The following is a 23,975-nucleotide window of genomic DNA, read 5'->3' on the forward strand; positions in this document are numbered from 1 at the left end:
GCAGCTCTCAACATCAGCACTACCAACATTTGGGGCTAGATAATTCTTTGCTGTGAGGGCTGTCCTCTACATTCCAGCATATTTTACCAGCATCCTTAGCTTCTACACATTAGATATTACTAGTTCTCTGCCTGACTCCTCTTCCTTAGTTTTGACACTAAAAATACCTCGAGACATTGCCAACTGTCAGGCGATGGGGGAGATGTGTTAAAAAATGTCCCTGGTTGAGAACTACAGCTGCAGAATATTATAGTAAACCAATTTTATTATTTAGGGCTGTTAGAAAACAATTCCTGACAAATAAAAGAAGGGCAAAACAGAACCCCATTTGAGACTCTAGTAAATAGGACCCAGTGGACACCAGGGGATAGAGTGCACCGATCACCAAAGCACAGAATGTAACTGAGTATCCCCAAATGCTTAGAAATATAGAAAATGCTGAGGATGTCATAAATCCAGTACTACTTCAAAATATCCATTTAAAAATGAACACAACTGGGCTAACAAGGGATTTACAGATTAGAAATGGACTTGACCACATCTGTCACATTTGACCTCATTCCATTTTGTAAAGCTTTCATAGTACCAAAAAAAAAAAAAAAAAACCTGCTAAAATCTTGCCAACAGGCAACTATTTTTAGACAAGCTCATTTTCTTTGGTGGCTCTGGAATACTGATTTCCCCTACAGGGTAAGATTTACAAGGAAGTATAGTCAACTGAAGAAGCTTGATGTTCTGATGTTATAGCCAAAAGGGAAAATTAACACACTTATTGTACTCTGAGCACTAGACCTTCTTACATTTTATTTGAAAATGCAATTACACTAGGCCCATAACATTTTCAGGTATGATTTTAAGGACATCTAGGCCTTCAGATAAGTAGGTGAATTTGGCTGAGTTTACTTCCTTCTATTTGTGTGGGCCAATACCTTCCGCATGCTGAGTCTAAGTGCAAAAATCAAATGCATCTCTAATTCTTTGAGGACATTTTTATGTGTCCTAGCTCTCTTAGTACTTAATCTCAGACTGAATTTCGTGTAGATCAGAAAGCAATTTTAAAAGAGTGGTAGGTAAAAAAATATATGCATTCTCTCAAAAATAACACTTTTCTCAAAATATTTTTTAAAAATTTAGCCACAGGGGCACCCAGGTGGCTCAGTTGCTTTGGCATTCAACTATCAATTTCGGCTCAGGTCATGATCTCAGGGTCCTAAAGTCGATCCCCCTGTGGGGCTCTGTGCTCAGCTAGGAGTCTGCTTCAGACTCTCCTTCTCCCTCTGCCCTTCACCCTCCTCATGTGTGCTCTCTCTCTTTCTCTGTTTCAAATAAATAAATAAATCTTTTCAGAAAAATTTAGCCACAATGAAGCAGTTTCTAGGAAATGGGGGAAAGTTACTTGTTAGTTCCATCCCCATTCTTCTTGCACTACCACCAACACAGTGAGAGACTCAGTTGTTTACTGCTGTTTTTCTAGAAGAATCTGAGGTAGGAATTTGGTAGGAAAGGAGAAGGCCACAAGCATAGGAAATGAGGGACTAGTAAAAAGTGGAAAAGACAGACAAGATATTCAATGAATTCTTCATTTTTGCTTCTTTACTTTTTCTCTACACAAAGAAGAGGCAGCCAAGAAGCAATAAAGAAAGGATAGGAAACTCTCTTTACTGAGAGCAACTTCTGGGTCAAATATAAAAATAACTTCTCTAGTTATACTATTCATCTATTTAAAAAATTTAAAACAGAACAGGTCATCAAATTATTTAATAAATATAAAAAATTTAAATGTGATGGATTTGAGCACTCAGTCAGCTAACAGGAAGAAACAAAGACAGAAAAAGAAAGTGAAGGAATAATGGAGGAGGAGAGACAGGAACTATTACCAGCCACAGAACAACGCCTTAATCTCGAAACAGGATAGTGCTGTGAAAGTGAAACTGCAGTTTCACATCTGAAGACTCTGGTCCAGATGTTTGCCTCCCCGCCAAATTCTCATGTTGAAATCCTAATATGATGGCATTTGTGTTGGGCCTTTTCGGAGGTGATGAAGTCACGAGGGCAGCACCCTCTGGAATGGGCTTAGTGTCCTTATAAAAGAGGCCAGAGAGAGCTCCCTAGCCCCTTTCACTGTGTGAGGATGTAATGAGGAGTCAGAAGTCTGTGAGCAAGAAGAGGGCCCTTACCAGATCATGCTGGCATCCTGATCTCAGACTCTAGAGTCTGCAAAACTGTGAGATATTAATTTCTGCTGTTTATAAGCCACCCAGCCTGTGACATTTGTTTTAGCAGTCTGAATGGACTAAGATACTGGGTATTGTGTTAGGAAGCTCTGAAAGGAAAGGTCCTCATGAACTAGAGGAGTCAGAAGTAACATTCAAAATATTTAACAACTGATGGATTGGTGGCATTGGCACTGGCCAAATGAAACACAAGCTGCAGTTGTGGGAAAGGATGGTAAGTCTAAACAATCCTAAGACTATCCTGGCGCTGGGTGCAGGGCTGAATGCTCCAGCTTTGGACTTAAGGGAAGCAGAATGAAGGTGTGGATGAGAAAATGAGAGGAAGGGTGATAACAGAGAAAGAAGGTGAAGGAGTTGGCATTGTTAAGAGTAGATATTTTTATGACTCAGAGCGTGGTAGTCTCCAAGATGGCCCCAGTGATCCCCACCTTCTGGTATTTGTAACCTTGTGTGGTCCCCTCCCACACTGAATTAGGGTTGGTCTTTGTGACCAATAGCATATGGCAGAAATCATGGTATGTAACTTTCACTATTAGGTTATAAAAGTCTGCCCTTTCAACCTTGGGTCCTTCCTTGCTCTCTCTTACATCTCTCAGAGGGAAACCATGTAGCAAACAGCCTTATGGAGAGGCCATGGGGAAAGAATTGGGGCCCCTGCCAAGAGCCACATGAGTAAGCTTGAAAGTAGTACTTCACAAAAGAATCAATAAGATTCTGGGTCTTCAGAAACTGTGGGAGGTGATAAACAGTTATTGTTTGAAGCTGCTAAGTTTTGGAGTTATGCAGCAAGAGATAACTAATACACTGCACTGGGTTTTCCCAGTGCAAAAACATAAAACATAGTACTAATACACTTGAGGAGTTGCTTTTCTATTCAGGACAGCACAAGGAAGAAAGAGGAGATTGACAGAGGCAGTATTTTGTTGGTTTCTGTTGTGCCCTGTGTGGGAAGTTAGTTTATGCACAGTATTCGATAGGTAATCCCCTCTACCATGAAGGGTTAGAAAAAAATGCCCCTGTATACCAAACTAAAAATCTGCCAAGTTAGGTGACAGCAAAGGTAGTAACAGAAAGGCCATCATATTAGAACATCTACCCTATGTATGTCATTTTCCATACATTATCTTTATTCCTCATAAAGCCCCATAAGGCATGATATATCATCATAAGAAATGATCTTGAAGCCACATTGGCTTCAAAGCCTAGGCTCTTTCTACTGTGCTATACTTCCTTGCAAGAAAATCAGTAGAGGTTTGGCTATAGTTAGGGATAGAGAATCAGACTAAAAGACTAAGTAAAGCAGCAAGTCAGGTAACTTGTCAGACACAGGAAGATCAACCATGGGCAAAGCAGAGGCAACCACCAGGGAGTAAGATAAAAAAAAATGCTGAATCCAATACAAATTCAAAGGGGTACATGCACCCTGATGTTTATGGCAGCATTATCAGAAAGAGCTCAAGTGTCCATCAACTGATGACTAGATAAAGAAGATGGCTACAATATTACTCAGCCATCAAAAAGAATGAATGACGTGGATGGAACTAGAGGGTCTTATGTTAAGCAAAATAAATCAGTCAGAAAAAGACAAATACTATGATTCCCCTCATATGTGGAATTTAAGAAACAGAAAGATGAACAGAGGGGAAGGGGGATAAAAGAGAGAAGGAAGGAAACCATAAGAGATTCTTAACTATAGAGAACAAACCGAGGGTTGACGGAAGGAGGTGGGTAGGGGGTGGGCTAAGTGGGTGATGGTCATTAAGGAGGGCACTTGTGATGAGCACTGGGTGTATATGTAAGTGATGAGTCACTAAATTCTGCTCCTAAAACCAATGTTACACTATATGCTAACTAACTAGAACTTAAATAAAAATTTGAAGCAAAAGAAAAAAAAGACAATGCTGGATCCATATCAGCTCACTGCCCATGAGCTCTGTTCTCTCTCAGGTGAATTTTCTTTTTTTTTTTTTTTTTTTTTTTTTTTTTTGCAATAAGGCTAGCACTCACTGGACTCTGGTACCAGTGCTGGCTCAGGGCATAAAGACTACCAAGAACACTATGGCAGAAGCCCTGGAGCCCAGGTGTCTGTCCATTGGCAGGGTACTGAGTTGGTCTCACTACTGACCTTCTCTGACCTTGACATTGCAGTTCCATGATGGCTGACCTTGTTGCTGAGTTCTTTTCTTGACTTATTCCAGGGATATATATGACTTAGGAGTGATAAGCTCTACTGAAGACAAGGAGAATGGCTTTCAGACTTATTATATTCTATTTCCAGCATTGAAGATAAGAGGAAATGTGCTAGGAAGGCTTGTTTAGTTTTATTTATTTTTTGAAAATTAAAAAAAAATAGAAAATGCATGAACGAAGTTAAAAATTCAAACAATACAATAAGAGGATAGAAATGTAAGTCTCCTTCCCCAGCTTCTCCTCTTCAGAGTAACCACTGTTGTGAGTTATCTATGGAAGGTAATTAATTTTTATACTGGTGAAAAGCTGGATCTCACTGTGCTTCTCAGGTTGAAAAGCCCAGGTACTTGAATTCATTAGCCATAAAAATGAGGATTAGTCAATTATTTTGGTTTGAGCTGGGAAGCTGCCAGCTGTTACATCAAACAAAATACTCTCTCCTTTTGTCTTCTGCTGTATGTAAGATTTTCCTATAAATGCATTTGAACACTCTCTGCATTGGATAGAGCCACATGCTATACCAGAGCTTTGAAAAATATGAATAATGTATCCTTGGCTTTTATAGATGGTTGTTATACAAGAAATGACAATAAAACAAACTCACATGTATTTCCCATAAAGTTGTTTTAAGATTTCATTTGTTGCGCTCATATGAGACTTCTCCTACTTACCATTTTGCATTCTCTTGGTCCCCCTTTTAACCTGGTGACTGGTGCTGGCACCAGGTCAGCCCCAATTCAGCCTTGCCCTGAGCCATTTATTACTAGCTTCCTTCCCGGGAGCTTCCCCGATGCCAAGATGTGGCAAGCCTGCTGGATCCACTCAGCACTCAGGCATATGTAAACCAGAAGTGCAGAGAAGTTCACATGCGTGGAGCTACAGTTGACAAGTGAGGAGTGGGACTAGTACCTAATGCTTCTACTTTCACCTCCTAGTGGGTGGTCTGGGATGCAGTTCATAAGCTTCCTCTGTAGGCAGAAGCAGCAGTCACCCTCAGGGGAGGCCAACTCCATAATGTGTCCTCATTAATGTTAGCTTTCCCTGGTTTCTCTTTTCCCTTGCTTCCTTTTCTACTCCCAATGCCCCTCACTCCTCCGTTCTTTGGGACCCCATTCCTAAATTAACTATCTGCACTCAGGGCTTTTGTTCTAGGCTCTGCTTTAAGGGAATCCAGGTTGATAAAATGTTGTTCAATGCCCCTTTTACAAGATGCCTTTTGAAAAAATCTACATAAGCTCTAGTACCAGAAGAGAAGTTGTCCCTGTTGCAAAAAACAGTTTTATTTTGTCTATTCTTCATGGCTAGTACATCTGCTGCCTTCTCTTTTTTTGACTTTGATTTTTTATTTTTATTGTAACATCATTATTATATGTGTATATATATTGATTGTATGTAAATCAAACTCTGAGGAAGAAAGAAGGATAGAAACAGCAAGAGTGTAATTTGTGTTACCTCCTTGAACGAGGAGGGCCGAGGTGAGAGGAATGGAAAGCCCTGACTCTGGTAAGGAAGGAGCCAGTACAGGTGTCATTTCGAGGCAAGTCTCAGTTAGAAGATGGGTTTACAGAGACCACAGTCAACAGCAGCAAAAAATTCAAAGGGAAAAGACTTCATAGTCGACTGTCCTTCCCCATTTCTTAGACTCTCAGCACCTAGCCAGGGCCCCGTACACAGCAGACGTGTGTGTTGGATGAACAGGGTTTGTCATGGTGATCTCTCTGTGGTTGATTTATAGCTCCCTTGGACTGGTTACAGACCTACAAGAGCACATTCAGGTGCTTCTGGAGGGGAGGTACTGCAGAGACTCTTCATCACTTCGGCCTCATCAGAAATGGCCTAAGCCACACAGCCTCAAGACAAGGACATTAACTAAAGAAGCAAACACATTGAAAACTTCCCTGGGCAAGAGAGGGTGGCTTGAAAACGGTGCCTTTCAGAAGGCCATTTACCGAATGAAACTTTGGAGTGTCGGGTAGCTCCCAAAGATTAAATTTAACATTCTTGCAAAATGACATTAAACAGCAGTCCAGCTGCCTATGATTACAGATCTTCCGAGTCTGAAAGTCAGCCAGAGGATGCATTTTGCTTACATCTCACTACTGCAAATGGACAGTCACGGTACATTAGAAATTCTGGCACTTTAAAAACTCGCCTATTTTTCCCTACAGACTGAAGGTTTTACAATTAACTTGGATCTCATTAAAATTTATTACAAGCATTCCAACGAAGTCTGTAGAATCGTGGTTACAAAATTCCAATAGTGCAGAGAGGAAGAGATACAGATAGTATCAGCAGCCTGTCTCTGGCTGGCCAATGCAGTCTAAATTATGACCACCTGGTACAATTATTTTCTTTGAAGTGTACACATTTTCTTAAGTCCTTGTAATCAAATACTACTTTAGAGCAGGTAATAACATTACTTCCCTTGTGGCAAACAATGACAACTTGATTAGAAAGATAAACACAGCTCCATTGAAATGTTTTAATCACTAGAGGTGGCACTTCCTGATTCTGAATCTCAGTGTCAGCTTGCGGTTTGTAGTATTCTCAGCACAGTTCTTCAAAATTAAAAATTTTTTTTCTGCACACTACAAAACTTGGATCAATGTATTTTCAGAGTGGATATGAGGCTTTCTGCTAAAAATGCAAAATAAAGTTGGGGAATGTGATTTTTTTTAAAAAAATAACTCCCCATTATATGATTTCCACAAAATTCAGTCTGAATTATTTTTTCTTTAAATTTTGGAGATCTCATAAGAAAACAGGCAATGCTGATTATATATTGATGTAAGCTAATTAATGTAAACTAATTAATATTAGTTGGATAGCAACACTTAAAAATGTGGAAGGTGGGGGCACCCAGGTGGCTCAGTTGCTTAAGTGTCCAACTGACTCTTGGTTTCAGCTGAGGTCATGATCTCAGGGTCATGGGATTAAGCCCTGCACTGGACTTCAGATTCTCTCTCTGTCCCTCTCCCTACTTGCACGCATGTGTGCGTGCTCTCGAGTGCGCTCTCTCTCAAATTAGTACATAAATAAATCTTAAAAAAAAAAAAGTAAAATGCGGAAGAGGCACAATAGGCAGAGGGCAAGAGCAGGTCTGTATGAGGCACTACATAATCACAGGAAGCAAAGAAGACATAAAGCATTAGCCACAATAAGCCTGCCTTTAAAAATGCAACTGACATTATGGTTCAAGAGGCTTATGGATTCTATGATTTTCTAATTTAAGAACACTTCCTCATTCCAAACCTAATTCCTTCCTCCTCCACACATACACTGTCCTCTGAACATACCCTCTACAGGACCGACTCCACGTATTCCAGTTATACTCCTGCCATCTCTCTGGCCTCCCACCACTATGCACATGTGCACACACACATATGCATGCACACACACCTGGCCACATGGTCACTGGGGCATTCCTAGGGGAAGGCACCATGCCGGGCTCACAGGTGCTCAAATGTTTACAGAGTGGGTACTTAAATAAACCAATGAATGCTAAATGAACTAAAGACAGAGTCACACATTGGTAAAGCTGAGAGAAACTTAAGAAAATACCTAATGCAATGTCCTTTTTAATAGTGGAAGAAAGCAAGCAGAGCTAGGTGCAATGTCCCATCACAGACACGGAAACTGGCCCCAGAGCTCATGGACATGTTTGGATACTTTCCAACAGCTATGGCCCAGAGTTTTCTAGTTTATAGATGGTAAAGTTACTTTGTTACTATTCCCTGACCCCTTGGCTTTCCGAATCTATGATAAAAAGGGGAAATGTAAGAATTTAACTAAAATTCAAATAAATTAGCATGATTAAAAAGATTGCTATCATTGGCCAGAAAGAAGTTCTCAGTTTATAAATGGTTTCTGAACACCTATTTTAGTCTTCTGCTCCCACTGTCAAATGACTAATAATTGGCTACATTACGAAAGTCCTCATTATGTTTTTATTAATAATACTCTCATCCTCATCTTTTTACAGACCTTCAAACTCAGGGATTCTACGTGGTGATGAGATCTCAACTGTGGATAAAAAAGGAAGGCACCATGTTAGAAATATTAAAAGGTTATGTGAATGGTAACTATGGCATATCCACTCAATAGGTTATTTTGTAACCATTACAATTACTTTTCTGAGCAGTTTATAAGAGCATAGAGAGATATGACTACATTTCAGGCTTACATGAAAAAAAATATAATTGGGCATAAAGAACTAAAACCCAACAGAGAAAAATGAGTGGAAGTAATTATACTAAAGACAGTGGTTATATTTAAGTGGTAGAATTAGAGATTATCTTTTCTGTTTTGCCATTAAAAAAAATGTCCTAGAATGTATTTATATCACTCTTATAATGGAAAAATAACAGATTTAGTCTTTTACAGAAATACAGAAGTTGGGGGGCACCTGGGTGGCTCAGTCAGTTAAGCATCTGACTCCTGATCTCAGCTTCGGGCTTGATCTCAGGGTCATGAGTTTAAGCCTCATGTTGGGCTCCAGGGAGCCTACTTAAGAAAAGAAAGGAAAGAAAAGAAAAGAAAAGAAAAGAAAAGAAAAGAAAAGAAAAGAAAAGAAAAGAAAAGAAAGAAAAGAAAAGAAAAGAAAAGAAAAGAAGAAAAGAAAAGAAAAGAAAAGAAAAAAGAAAAGAAAAGAAAAGAAAAGAAAAAAGAGAAAAGAAAAGAAAAGAAAAGAAAAGAAAAGAAAAGAAAAGAAAAGAAATTCAGAAGTTAGTGTTGGAGATCGTACAATCAATACTGAATTTCCCTTAATAAGTTTCTTTTGGGTCCCTATTTTTCCCTTTTTTCCAAATCCTGTAATCAAGGCTCTGGCAAGAGTATCTTTTGAGCTCAGAAATGAGGTCCTGATTGAAGATATAAAGTGAGGAAACCTTAGTGCTACTCCTTCCCTCAGGATGTGTTTGAGAAACATACTGAGAAATTTACTCTATTTGTTAGAGTGAAGAACTTCCTGCAAATGCCTTTTACTGCATTTTTTATGTTCTTAGAAAACCTGAAAGGGCCCTAAATAATTCACAGTCTCTTTCTTTGGTTTAGTTTCCCAATGTGTGTTCAATTTTTTTCCCATGACAGTAAATGGCTTTCCTTTTGAGATCACTGATTACTCTGACATTAATGGCTCAATTAAATCGTAGGTGTAACTTTAAGGTACCATCTATTTTGAGAAGAATAAAATAAGCTCAGTAGGAGGTAAACCCTCTGGCTACTTCCTAAACTGCTTAGAGCACACTCTCTACCCTTTTTAAAAGCTATTTCTCCAAAACTACATTATAGGACTTGGTGCGTCTTCACGGCAGGTAGCTTTGCTTGGGCACAGCTCCCGGGAATTTCTAATACAGAGCTGCATCAGGGAATCACAAAGCAAAGGCTAAAAAATTAATGCCGCTCTTTCTATCTCACCTCCTCTGGGAAAGTTGTATGTGATTGCCTGACACTTGTAAATGGATCTGCAGGTCCCCAGCTTTACCGATGCCCAAATGAACACAACAAACAGCCAGCTGAGTTCTCTCCCTTGCCTCATCTGCACTATCTGGTGCTCTCCGGACAAGGTGGAAACATATGCTCATCGGAAAGCTATATGGGTTTTTAGTGAACTGTCAGAAGTAAAACCCTTGCTGGTCTTAGGTTTAACTCTGAGATGAAGCTCTAATCAGTAAGTAACTTAGGCAACTGTGTCCGAGGCCTGCAGAGGAGGGCAGGAGTAGGCAGGTTGCCCACTACAGGTACACTGGGCAGACAGCTCTTCACTCCCATTTCCAATGCCTTCGGGTTCCTGAGTGTGAGGCAGAGAATCTTACTCTCAAATGAATGGCCCTACTCGTCTCACAATTCCCTCAAATACAAGGCATTACAAGCCATCCTACTTTATCCCTAACCAGAGCAAATGTCGGCTATTTATTCATGCCTAAACTAGAAAAACCCCAAACAAACACACACACACACAAAAAAAACCCTTAAAAACAACTTGAGATTATTTGAAGAAATATGAATGATATACCAGCATAAAAATAAATAGTACGAAGAAGGATCCCCTCTCCAGCTATTTCAACCCTTCCACTTTGCCCACTATGACAAATTAAGAAAATGTATGCTAATGATGCTCTGTGAGACAGTGTGAAATGCTATTTTGATCTCTTCTCAAATCATGCCACTGCTTTCTTTGTAAATTTTTCTATGCTAAACCCGACCTGTTGAAATGTGTATGAACCTGTACTTCAATTCAAAGAAAAACATTCATAGATCAAATGCAAAATACACCCTACTTCTTACTCTGAATTCTGCTTAGTATTAATAAATGCTAACAGAAATATCTAAGCTTTTTTAAAAAGATTTTATTTATTTATTCATGAAAGACAGAGAGAGAGAAAGAGGCAGAGACACAGGCAGAGGGAGAAGCAGGCTCCATGCAGGGAGCCTGATGTGGGACTCCATCATCACGCCCTGAGCTGAAGGCAGGCACATAACCGCTGAGCCACCCAGGCGTCCCTCTAAGCTGTCATAATGAGGATCCATGAATGATGGCTCAGAACCTCTCCTTCCAAAATCTTGTTTTGCTTGACTCTTACAGTCTCATTCCCCATCCCACTAACAAAAGTATGTCTAGGCATTTTCTTGTGCCAATGCCAGGAAAGCTGTGAGATGGTTTTTTTGTTTTGTTTTGTTTTAGCAGATATTTTGTACAGATTATGTGGGCTATGTGGGGGGTGGGGGGAGAAAAAGGCAATAGAGCAAGCAGAAGGTTCAAGATAAAGTCACATACCAACTTGCAGAAACTATGGCAACCTGACTTTTCCAGTGTCGAGATCAGTTACAGTTTTAGAAATGGAAGACATCTATGGAATCCTGTTCATGTCTTTTATTCAAAGATTCATTTATTTAAGGTTTGCTTGTTCACTTTAGAGAGAGAGAGCGAGAGAGAGCATGAGTTCGAGAAGGAGTAGAGGGAGAGGGAGAAAGAAACTTTAGCAGACTCCTCACTGAGCATGGAGTGCAATGCGGGGCATGATCTCATGATCTTAGCCAAAACCAAGTCAGATGCTTAACCAACTGGGTCACCCAGGTGCCCCTATCCCTTTGATTTATGGGAAAATGGGCCTCTGGGAGGTTGGGTGACTCACTCAAGATCATATACCTGGTTGGCACTAGAGTTAGAATATAGTCTGGGTCTTTTGGTTCCAACACCTCTTTCAATTATACCACAAAACAGCTTTTTTCCTGTCAAAACTTAAAAATAAACCACTTTGATGAAAGTCTTTCTAAACTGGTTTACACAATTTCTATTTTTATATACAAAATATAATTAACATTCTCTGTGAGTCAAGATCACTACTCTGAAGATCAGTCATGTCAGTTCTCTAATAGAGTCTACAAATGCCGATTTCACAGAGCGTAGTGCATGCAATGCTGGGAATATGACAACTGCTTTTTACAGATTTCTGCGGATTTCCTCTTTACTCGTATTCCTTGCTGTCCTCAGTGTCTGCTCCAATTGTCATCCCCTTCCCCCACCTTCTAATTCTAATTTTAAACTCCTGTTTTCTAAAGTCTATTCTCTAGAGTAATATGAAACACAGACAAATGCCCACCATATTCATTGCAGCACGATTCATTATAGCAGAAACAAATAAGAACCATAAATGTCCAACATAGGAGAACTTTTAGTGAGTAGTACTTTTAAGAACTGAATATTGTGCGGCCATTAAAATTATCTTCACATAAAGAGGTTTTAATGAAACGAGGGAGCCTGATGTTCTAATGTTAAGTGAATAAAGCAGAATATAAAACCACAGAATATCAACCATATTTCAAAAATGCTTTGAGTGAGAGAAATGCACCAAATGTTTACAAAGGTAGGATTATTTATAATTACTATTCTCTTATACCATTCTACTTATCTCTATTCCTGCAAGAAAAATGCACTCCAAGTCAGAAAAAGAATTTTAAGAAAGAAAATATCACATTGGAAAATATAACCTAATTAATCAGAACAATATAAAATAAATATATATAGATGATAGGTAAGAATCTAAAGCCTCTGTTGTATGGGCTTGTCCACAAATTTTGCAACATGGTATAGTTGCATGTGACATATCCTAACTTCTAATTTCTTTGCTAAATTTCAGGTTTGTCAGTTTGCCAGATATTTGAACTGTGAGTGAGTAAAGTATTAAGGATGGATACTTAAGGAAAAGAGAGGAGGATGCTGAGAAGGAAAGACTAAGAAAGAGAAGGGAGGGAGAAAAGGTTCTGAGCCAATGCTTTCAGACAAGTGTCTAAGTATTTTTTCATTAATTGGTTTTTAGAAGTTTAGAAGCCACAGATGGTGGCAACTGTCAGTAAGTCACTTGGGCTGATTTATCAGTGGATAAGCATTAAAGACAAATTAACCTCTCAAGAGACCAGGCTAGTGTCCAATTAACAATTAACTACTTCCTCAAACTAGGAAAGCTGAATTAAGAATGTGAGAACATCAAAGCAGGGATAGTATAAGAAGCTAAACAGTAGAAGCAATGAGTGTCTTAGTATAGGATGTTTGTCTCTGAAGGTATTGGATATATACATATATATATATATATTTTTTACCAATTTTCTATCCCAATTCTTTTGTATTACAATGAAATATTTTTTCTGTTAAATAGCAGTATCTTTTTTTTTTTTTTTTTGTATTTTCTCTTTCTTTAAATGGAATCTTTAGTATATGAGTAATGGAGGAGGAGGCAGTGACCTTTTGATCTGACAACACATAGTGACATTCATTTATTCATACACATATACTGAGCCCCCACAAAATGTGTCATCTCATGCAGGAATGACGACCAAGGGTAAATCGGGCCCAGATAGGTGACTTAACAAATAGATGTTGCTTGACTTCTCAAAGCGTCTGAAGATCATTTATTAAAATCTCATTAAAAAAAAATTTCCCTCTGTCTTCCCAAACATTATATACCAAGAAAACACTCTTAAAGGCATTTTAAACTGGTCTGAGGGACAGACAAGATCCAAATCTGTTCTCATTCAACATTAGTAGCATTTGCAATATGATCTCTAAGGACTTCTGCAAACATGCTATATTTTATCATAATAACCCTGTGAGTAATTACTAGCCCAACTCTATAGATGCAGAAACAGAGGCTCTATGAGATGAATTTGCTTAAAGCTCACACCAGTATTAAGCCAGAGGAAAGTCCCCCAATGTAGACCTCCAGCTTCTGACCCTGTATGCCTTCCACTGCTTCACACTGCAGGCTTTACTGACAAATCCCATCCCAAAGTATTTGCCCCTAATGTCCACGGACAAGTGTCTCCATGCAGAGTAGTAGTTGCTTCACAACAGTGCAGGTGAGTGGAAAATTATTCCCAAAGAAGGTAAAATTGACTGGGAGGAGGTTGAGGCTGATGGTCATTGCCACCTCCGTGTCCACTTGAGCCCCGTCATCCACACAGACTATGTCTCTCTTCTCTTCATAAAACCACGTTCATCATTTGAGCTTCAGGGTTTAAACTAATGTTGGTCCCAAAAGAAATCCTTTGAAAATCTGAGCCACTTTCACTATCCCTTTACTCCACATCCCTCAGCTTACCTCTGATAGTTTGTCGTCATTATGGAGCCTCAGGCATTGTTTTCCAGAAGTCATACACAGATGTTTCAGCTCCCCAGCTAGACTTTAAGCAAGATTTGTATTTTCTACATCTCAGATTCCTCCCCCTCTTTTCAACACTCTTTCCTCTTTCTTCCAACTACCTAGGATATTGCTATGCATTCCACAAATGCCTTCTGAGGGAATGAGAACCTGTCTGAGTGCGGTGAAAGCCCAGCTTGATTAGTAATTAGGAGGCTGGAGTCCCAGCTCTACATCTAAGTATGTGATTTCAGGCAGGTCTGTGGGTCCCAGCTTTCTCAGCATAAAATGGTTATGGGAACAGGAAGTGGGTGGGCTACGAGTTCTATGATCTCTGAGATTCTATGAATATTTATATTATTTTGATTGGGCTGATCATAGCCTTACTTTATTTCATTAGGGATGAGAGAGGAGACAAATGTGAAGTCCAAAGAAAAGAATGTTAAAAACAAGACAAATACAGAGATCAAATAACCAACCACCCAACAGGCAGAGGAAAGCCAACGTGTCTGGAAAATTAATAAGCAAAAGAGAAAGAGAGTAGAGATGTCTTGGGCTAGAAATGTAGATTCTAACAGGGATGTAAAGGGTTTAGAGGGCAAAATGTAAATGGCAGCAGATTGGCAACTCGAAAATTCCTGTAGTGCTTAGACATAGGTAGCATAATGTTTGCTTTTTATATTTGCTCTTCTGTTTGCTATTCAAGCTTGAAATCAAATGTTGAGAATGTCAGCACTGAGACTGCTTAGATCATGAGGAAGAATATAAAATGCAAAGTAACAACTTCCTTGTGAAACCAGAGACAGAAGTTCCTGATATTGAAATGGGGATTGATATTATCAACATTTGACCATTAGCAACCGATTTTCCTATATTTTCCTCCATTTAGGGGGAGTAAGGGGCAAGTAATGACAATTTTAATCTGGGTATTTCTCCTAAGTGTAATTTTATTAAAGATTTAAAAATCCAGGTAATAGTGTACTGGTTTCATTAAAATTGGGCTTTAGCTGACAGACCTTATATTAAATTAAAGTGGTGTTACAAGGAAGTCTGTCCGTGCCTTTATTAAGAAATTCCCTTAAATAGGATGAACTTAAAGCAGGTAGTAAGCCAAAGCCTCCAATGTGGTATTAGGGGTGGGAATTCATCAGAGGAGGTAAAGGAAAAGAAATTGAAGTTTACCTTGAAACTTCAAGGGGAAAAAAGGTACCTCTTTAGAAAAAGAATAAAAGGGATCCCTGGGTGGCGCAGCGGTTTGGCGCCTGCCTTTGGCCCAGGGCACGATCCTGAAGACCCGGGATCGAATCCCACGTCGGGCTCCCGGTGCATGGAGCCCGCTTCTCCCTCTGCCTATGTCTCTGCCTCTCTCTCTGTATGACTATCATAAATAAATAATAAAAAAAAAATTTAAAAAAAAAATAAAAAAAAAGAAAAAGAAAAAGAAAAAAATCTCTGAAATTAAAAAATAACACTTGAAGTAATAACAATCCTGGGATTATCAGATGTAAAAGTTTTTAGTTGGTATCCAAAACTGAAGTGACACTTCAAACGATTAAATCAATAAGAGTACATGGTTCATGAAAGGCCAGAAAAATTCCATTTAAAAAAGAGCAAAAATTTTAAAGGGATTTGATTTAAGAGCCATTTTTAGAAATCTCTTGATGAAATTTTTGATACTAAAGCTGCAGAGAAAAAACTTACTGTTAATCCATGTTATATAACTTTGAATCCAGTCTGCCCTCCATCTTCTACCTCAGAAAAGGGCCTAATTGTAACCAAAGTCTATAAAGACACTTCTGCAAGGAGAAAAAAAGTGTATGTATGTGTGTGTAAAGACAAACATACCTGCTTCATCATAGGATACAGTCAATTTTTCTAGCATTTCTCGGTCAATTGACAGAATCTGCTGTTCAAGGATGGTCTGGTAAGACAAAACACTATTTTCTTTGTCCTTCTCGTAGTCCTGAAGATGCTGTTTAAGAGCCTCTGGGAGTCTTGATTTTACATATTCAGCTGCAGTCTGCAGTTAAAACAGATAGAAAACCCATTAGTTTTTTTTCATCTTAGGCTTTTCCTTCCCCTCACGTGCTGTAGGGAAAACTCAAAGCACTGTGGAATCAATGCTTTGGACAAGCATATCCTCGTCGTTGTCATTTTTAGAGTCCACTCTACTAAGTATGGATATTCAAATAGACTCACAGAGCTGCATGAATTTTCCACCAGGTTTAAAGGTATGAGAGATGATGGATTTGGTTTGGCATACAACGAGTTAATACTCAGTTTCAACTATTCCACTGAACTCTGAAGGCTCCATGATCATAATTTTATCCTATTTATTGGATATAAATCTCACTTGCCCTTGTCTAGAATGTAGAAGCTAGTCACTCATCTCAGCAGTGAGCCCACCTATGCTATGACATCCACATCTCTGCTTTGATGTTTTACGCTCATTAATGCTTCATAGGAACTCTTATGAAGTGAATAGAAAGGAGAGTGCTCTGCTGGGGCTGATGATGGAATAATGGGATAAACAGAGAATGAAGAGATCTAAGACAATGATACTCCTTACCCTGAAAAAATAACTGTTTACCACTTAAATATATATATATATATATATATTTCTTATAAATATATAAAAAATAAGAAGTTTCTTAATTTCTTATAAGAAATTTCACATTTCTTTATATATATATATATATTTATTTATTTCTTACGTGCGCGCACACACACACAGACATCATTCTTAACTTGTTTTTTCTCTGCTACAAAATCTGCCCAAAGCCTCCAGATGAGTAACCTCTGAAATTACATGCAGTGATTTTTCAACCCAGTAAGTATGCTTCCATTTAAGGTAAGAAGGAAAGCATGCGTACTTTGAAAAAGACCTCCCCAAAGATTCTGATATGCTCATGCTGGAGAAAGCATACTTTTCTCCCTCTCAGTTGAGAATCATAGTTAAAAGTTAAACAGAACTTTAAGAGAGAAATTAAATGATAGAGAGGCATGTATGAATCAGGGGAATTCTGAAATTCTTAAAACACCCCTTTTAAGAATGCCAAGAGTTTGGCATCTCCTTGCAGTATGGCCCTGCATCACATGCATAAAGTCTGAAGTTGATAAAATAAATAAAGGCATACATATATTGTTTAAAATTTTACTCACAACCACTTGGAAATGTAAATAAAAGAAACTGTTAAGAAGGACTGCCTAGCAGTGCCTAGAAGACCCCTCCACATAGTTTAATATTTTTAAAAAATTCCCATATAGCTATTAATTGCATAATTTAAGACAAGTTTGAGTTAAACACACCCACAGACATATATACCATACATGCCCATCAACAGGGGTTTGTTGTGGTTTTTTTTTTTTTCATTTATCAAACAGCATGTTCTATAACCCTTGGAAAAAAATGAGATAGGTCTATAGGTAGCAGCAAGGAAGAATGTCATGGTATTACTGTTAAGATTAAAAAACAAAGTCACAGAATACCAGTCACAGTATATCCTTTTCATGGAAAGCATACACATATGTATATGTGCTATTCTGTAATATCATACATGTGGGAGAAGATATTGAGGGCTATATTCCAATTGCAGAACATACTCACTTTTTACTCCCCACATTTCTGTATTGTTTCAGTGCTCTTACTATTGTAATTTCTAAGAATTATCTTAAAATGTTCTTTTGTGACCTTCAGAGTTTTCCTTTTAAATGTTAGCACAATTTAAGATGAAGAGAAGCTTGCCAGAACAATGACAATTGACCTCCCAGGAAAGGCCTACCGGGAAATGATGAGGAAAAGTTATAGATCAGTCCTCAGAGTGGTCAAATATAGCACACAACACTTTTTATTTCCAGATTTACATTTAGATTTCATAAGTCAGTTGTTGATGAAATTACAATTTTAAAATATCACCAAACATTGTTCAATTTCCTTGCCAGCCAGCTAGTGCAGAACAAATAAAATTATTCCATGAAATGTAAATGGACTCAGAACATTAGCACAGCATATTTAATTCTAGAATTTAATAACAATTTTCTCCTGACACTGAAAAAGGAAGAGACACACAGTCGAATAACTATTCTTAGACTCATACTACCTTGCTATTCAGTGTAACATCTGTCTGTAATTTTTTTCCCCTGGAGATAATCTATGAGGTACCAGAAGTAATTTAAAATGTACAGTTTAAAAAATAAAAAATAAAAAAATAAAATGTACAGTTTATAGGTATTGGTATACTCTCTATTACTGAAAGTATACACATCTCCTTCTGATTATATCTACTGATTTACTTTTCTAATTAAAATCATGATGTAGGTCTTTGGACAGAGTCTATATCTTTTTACTATATAGGAGTTATATTTTGGCATTTCTTTTTTTTTTTTAAGATTTCATTTATTTATTTGAGAGAGAGAGACAGAGAGAGAGAGAGAGAGAGAGAGAGAATAGGTGGAGGAGCAAAGGGAGAAGGACAAGCAGATTTTGCACTGGAGTGCCAGGCCAGTCATGGGCTTGATCTCACAACCCTGAGATCATGACCTGAGCCAAAAGCAAGAGTCGGATGCTTAACCAACTGAGCCACCCAGGGACCCTGACATTTCATTTCTAAAACAGTATAACTTAATGCATGGGGTTCTTTCTGTTGGGAAAGATTTTTAAGAGGAAAAGAAAGAAACAACTCTAGCAAAATACTAGATTCTGTTAAGATCTTTCAAGAAATCACCTTTATACCAAGGTAATGTTCAAAATGTATTCAAATGGCAGTTAAAAACTTATGTTTGTTCAAGCTTGAATCTATGTTTAAAAAGAGGCTGTCATACAACTACCATATGATCTCACTTATATATGCAATCTAAAACAAAACAAAAGAAAACTGTACTCATAGATGCTGAAAACAGATTGGTGGGATGGGGGTGGATAAAACAGGTGAAGGTAGTTAAAAGTTACAAACTTCCAGTTATAAAATAAATAAGTCTTGGGAATATAATGTTTTGCATAGTGGCTACAGTTGATAATACTGTATTGTATATTTGAAAGTTGCTTAGAGAACAGATCCTAAAGATTCTTATCATAAGAAAAGAACTTGTAACTGTGTGTGGTGGCAGATGTTAATCAGACTTATTGTGATGATCATTTCATAACATATACAAATAGCAAATCATTATGTTGTACACCTGAATCTAATATGTCAATTATATCTTAATCTAAAACCAGGCTGTCATCTTATTAACTGAGATTGTAATTATTCTACAAGTGATAGATAATACAAAGAAAAATTTACATTTAAAATTTTCATTGGAATTCTAAAAAAGTGAAAAATTAAAATTTAAGATTACTTATCTATTCTTTAATCAATGAAAAGTGCTACTGGAAGCTTAAATCCTAAATTGCATGTTCTTATAATTAACCAATTCAGAAATAATAATATTATTACCATTATCAATATCTTGCATTTGTGTGGTACTTTATACTTTTCAACAATTTATGCCATTACCATTCTGTATGTTCTTTTTCTAAATTTTATTTATTTATTCATGGGGGGAGGGCAGCAAGAGACACAGGCAGAGGGAGAAGCAGGCTCCACGCAGGAAGCCCGATGTGGGACTCGATCCCAGGGCCCCAGGATCAAGCCCTGGGCTGAAGGCGGCGCTAAACCGCTGAACCGCTGGGCACACGGGCTGCCCCAGAGTAACTTTCAATGAAAGTACACAACTTCCTGGTTTGGGCCAGTCCTTCACATCCTTGAACGTTTGGCTCAAATGCTACAAATTCTGTTAGTGAACACACCAAACAACAACCAACAGCCTTTCAAGTATTTATACAGGTATTTGTATAGGGGTAAGTATTTTAATTCTCCAGTTTGGCTGACATAAGAACTGTATCTTATACATCCTTGAATTCCCCCAATATCTGCTTCAGTGCTTTGCACCAAAGAAATTTAATATCTTGACTATATCCAAGAATCAGGTACTTTGAGATAGCCTTTGGAGAAAATCTTCTGACAGCTCAATTCTTTGCCTACATTCCAAACTCGCTTTCATGATTCCAGATAGAGCCTGGGAGTCATCTTCCACCAGCAAATGGTACTACACTTACTTTTTAATTATCATTGATGCCATTATTTTAGGAAAGTAAGCAGCTTAAACCCAAATCATTATTTATATGCCAAAATAGCAAACTATGTACTTCACATGCAAAGCTATATTTAATGTCCTCTTCATACTTGTTTGATCTTCTCCATCCTTATCTGTTTCAATTCATTGGACAATGAGCTTGCTTCTACTTAGGGACCCTGTGAGGTGTCATGCAGACTGTACTTCCCAATGGGGCCCCTCAGTTAAGGGCTGCCTTGCAGAGGTTCACTCTGCCTATAAGCTCAAGTTTGTGCCTGTTCAGCTGGTGGCAGAGAAGCCTCAGGGCAGAAAGTGGAAGATATGGAGTTCCTCGGCTCCCCAGGTTACACATGAGAAGATGGTTAACAGCCGGAAAGATGAACTAAAAGCTTGTGAGGTAGGACACAGAATGTGCCCAGCCAATGTATCTTCTTACGGAAGTTGTATACATGCCAACTTCAGTCTGTAAGACAGTAAAGGGCCAGAGCAGACCCTGTAAAAAACAAAAACAAAAACAAAACAAAACAAAACAAAACAAAAAAAACACTCACAAAGATAAAAGAAAAGCAGAATGACTAAGGGCCTAAATTTGGGAACCTAGTAGGTTAATGCTGATACTGATCATTAGGCTAAGAAACTATGTACTATTACAGTGGTTTGTTCTTTAAGAAATAATCAATATATATGAAAGAATGGGGGAGGGTGCAAAGTATTTTAAAAGATACCTAAATGCTTCACAATTCATCTTAAAAACCTGTCAGCCAGCCAATTCCAACATATTGAGTGTCTGCCGAGTAAAGTGCATCAGCCCTGCTGCTGGGAGAACAAACTTCTGCCATAAAGGTACCTGCAAGCTTAATGTGCAAATAAAACACACGTGAAATACTGGAAAAACACACTTCACAAAGCCATAAAAAAAAAAAAAGCATGACTCTCAAGATAAATTAACATATTTATTTAATATATGACCCATATTAAGCGCTGAATGGCCTCTAGGGAGAAAAATTAAGGAGCAGGGCCAAGAAAAGAATCAGGAAATCACTGGAGTTTAAAGATCATTGTTGAGGTAAGAGGCACTTTTATTGGAGGAAAGAAAAGCAATCTAGAAAGTAGTGAATGTGAGTTCAGAGGAAGAAATATTAAGAAATGGAGTTGGTAAAAACTAAGGTAAAAGAGAACTCGGCAGTTGGAGAAGTTTTAACTCACTGTTAAACCAGGGTGTTTTGATTTGTAGCAGTTAGTAACAGGAAATACTGAACATCTTAGAGTGAAATAAATGATCACATCTTGTTTGAGAAAGATTGTGGCTGGAACTGAGTTTAAAATGACTTGAGGGGGGCGCCTGGGTGGCTCAGTCAGTTAAGCATGCAACTCTTAATTTCGGCTCAGGTCATGATCTTAGGGTTGTGAGACTGAGCCACATGTCAGGCTCCTCATTGGGTGTGGAGTCTGCTAAAAGTCTCTCTCTCTCTCTCTCTTTCTGTGTGTGTGTGTGTGTGTGTGTGTGTGTCCCCCTGCCCCCTTCTCTCCTGCTCTTTCTCTCTCTAAAAAATTAATTAATTAGAAATAAAATGCAATTGAATAAAATTAAAGAGATAAGTAAGAAGTCTGAAGGAAAGGAAAACTGGCCTTCTATATTGTGGTTGGTGTATAAATTGAACAATCTCTTTGGACAGCAAATGAAAAAATGTAATATGAATTTTAAAATGCTTTCTAGCTTTTACCTACAGTACTTGCTTTTCTAGGAACTTATTTTAAGAAAAAAGTTAAAGATGAGCCTGAAGATTTGGGTGTAAACATGTTTATCAAAGTATTATTCATGATAATGAAATCGGTCTTGAAATTGGTTGATTCAATTATGAGGCACCCATGCAATGGAATATAATGCAGCTATTCAAAATCATATTATGAAAGAACACTAAATTATCTGTGGAAATGTTCATAATGAAAAGCAGATTACAAAGCAGTTTGTATACTACATGTGTGAGGAAAAAACTGGCTGAACTATATTAATATTGATCACAGTTATTTCAGAGTAGTAAGAGTTCAGGGGATATTAATTTTTTTCTCTATGTAGTTTTCTGCATTTTCCAATTTTTCAAAAATAAAAATGGTAGGAAACGTTTGCCCACTTTCTATGTTCCAGGCACTGAGGTGAATGCTTTATGTGTATTCCCTTATTTAATCCTCACAATAACCCTGATAGGTTTCTACAGATGAGGAAACAGACTCAGAGAGGTTAAGTAATTTATCCCTGGCTCTGCAATGAGTGGTGGAGCAGGAAACACCAATCGTTTGTGAGCCAAAAGAGAAAAAGATCAATTTTTGAAAAAAAGAAGGCGATGCATACTGTGGCCATTTCTTTTTAAGGTAAAGCAGCCCCAAGCTGGGATAAAGTCCCTGAGAAGAGAACAAAAGAGCACTTGAACCAAGCCTGGTGATAGATGGGAATAAAAACATGTAAAATGGCTTCCATTTTGCAAAATTGGAAACTAAAGATGAGGTAGTGATATTGAGAGGAAACGGGAAAATTGAATAAGTAAAACAGAATAAACTTACTTTTGAACACTGAACTATAAGCCTGAAGACTATCCACCTCCACCACCACCTCACAAGGAGAAAGTATTAGATTTTTTAAATAGAATTCTAAAGAAAAATACCAGACGAATAACTTTGGTTACAAGTTCTAGGGAGGCAAAAGCTATTTTCAAGAAAAGATACTAGATGATATTGAATTAAATTCTAATAGAGCCCCCATTAGAGAAAGACTGCAAGCAAATTAGACCTATGTTCAAGTCACTTATAGTATTTTTCTCAGAGAATTTGCAGAGTTCAAGTTACTATCCATTTTGAACTTTAACAGACAGATTCAGGCTTCTGATATCATTGATGAAAGTGTACTTTACAATTTTTATTTAATACTGCATACTTCATAGCTTTGGGAGTTTTAAATTTTTTGCCTTTTCCTTTCTAATCAAATATTCTATCTTATTACCAATTCTCAGACTTAGTTTATCACATGTAATTGTATATTTAAAAATTTTAGGTATGGTATTCAAAAAAAAGAAAGCTCACTCTAAACTCAATAAATTCTTACTTAGAAGATATTTTTGAAACCAAGGAATGGATCTTTTAAAGATCTTATTTTTTAAGTAATCTCTACACCCAACGTGGGGCCTGAACTCACAATCCTGACTAGACCAAGAGTCACATCCTCCACCTACTGAGCCAGTCAAGCGCCCCCTCCAAAGAATAGCCTTTATCATTAAGTTTGTAATGATCTTTGTCATAAAGCCCTGATGTAAAGACCCAATTTCAAAGCAATGTTGAAAAATTAACAAATGAGATCCTCAGATTACAGAATCTGAAAATGCATCTTAAAAAGACATAGCCACTTTTGCCTCAAGGATGGGCTGGAGTATGCTTTGCCAAGATAGAAAGAAGTTTCAGAATTTTAATATCTTTCAAATTCTCTGACTTTATAAATTTACCATTTTCCTTTTGTTTTCCTTAATGCAAGCGTGCACATGCACACACACATAACAATTGTAATTTGGCTAAAAGAAATCCTCCATTGACATGAATGGGTCAAATAAGATGGAGTATAGTTCAGTTTATATCTATGCCACATTTTTGCCTCATTTGGAACACAGAGGGCTACTGCTTTGGATGAGTGTTCATTCTGAATGAACACAGGCTTTTGAAACTGGATCAGAAGAGACTAAAAGGGCTGATCCTTGGACCCATGTTACCCACAGGTAACAGTGATCTTGTATACAGGTGCTGGATCGGGCATCTGACC

The 23,975-nt window shown here is 37.8% G+C and overlaps 1 protein-coding gene across 1 annotated transcript in view; it reads right to left on the reverse strand.

The window, feature by feature from the left end:
- PPM1L (protein phosphatase, Mg2+/Mn2+ dependent 1L) overlaps nt 1-23,975 on the reverse strand; it is a 288,405-nt gene that overhangs the window by 82,840 nt on the left and 181,590 nt on the right. The window contains exon 2 of the mRNA XM_026016494.2: nt 15,905-16,079. Within this exon, the coding sequence (XP_025872279.1) occupies nt 15,905-16,079 (175 nt within the window). The remainder of the gene's footprint in view (nt 1-15,904; nt 16,080-23,975) is intronic.

Source organism: Vulpes vulpes, chromosome 3 (assembly GCF_048418805.1).
Source record: "Vulpes vulpes isolate BD-2025 chromosome 3, VulVul3, whole genome shotgun sequence".
NCBI lineage: Eukaryota > Metazoa > Chordata > Mammalia > Carnivora > Canidae > Vulpes > Vulpes vulpes.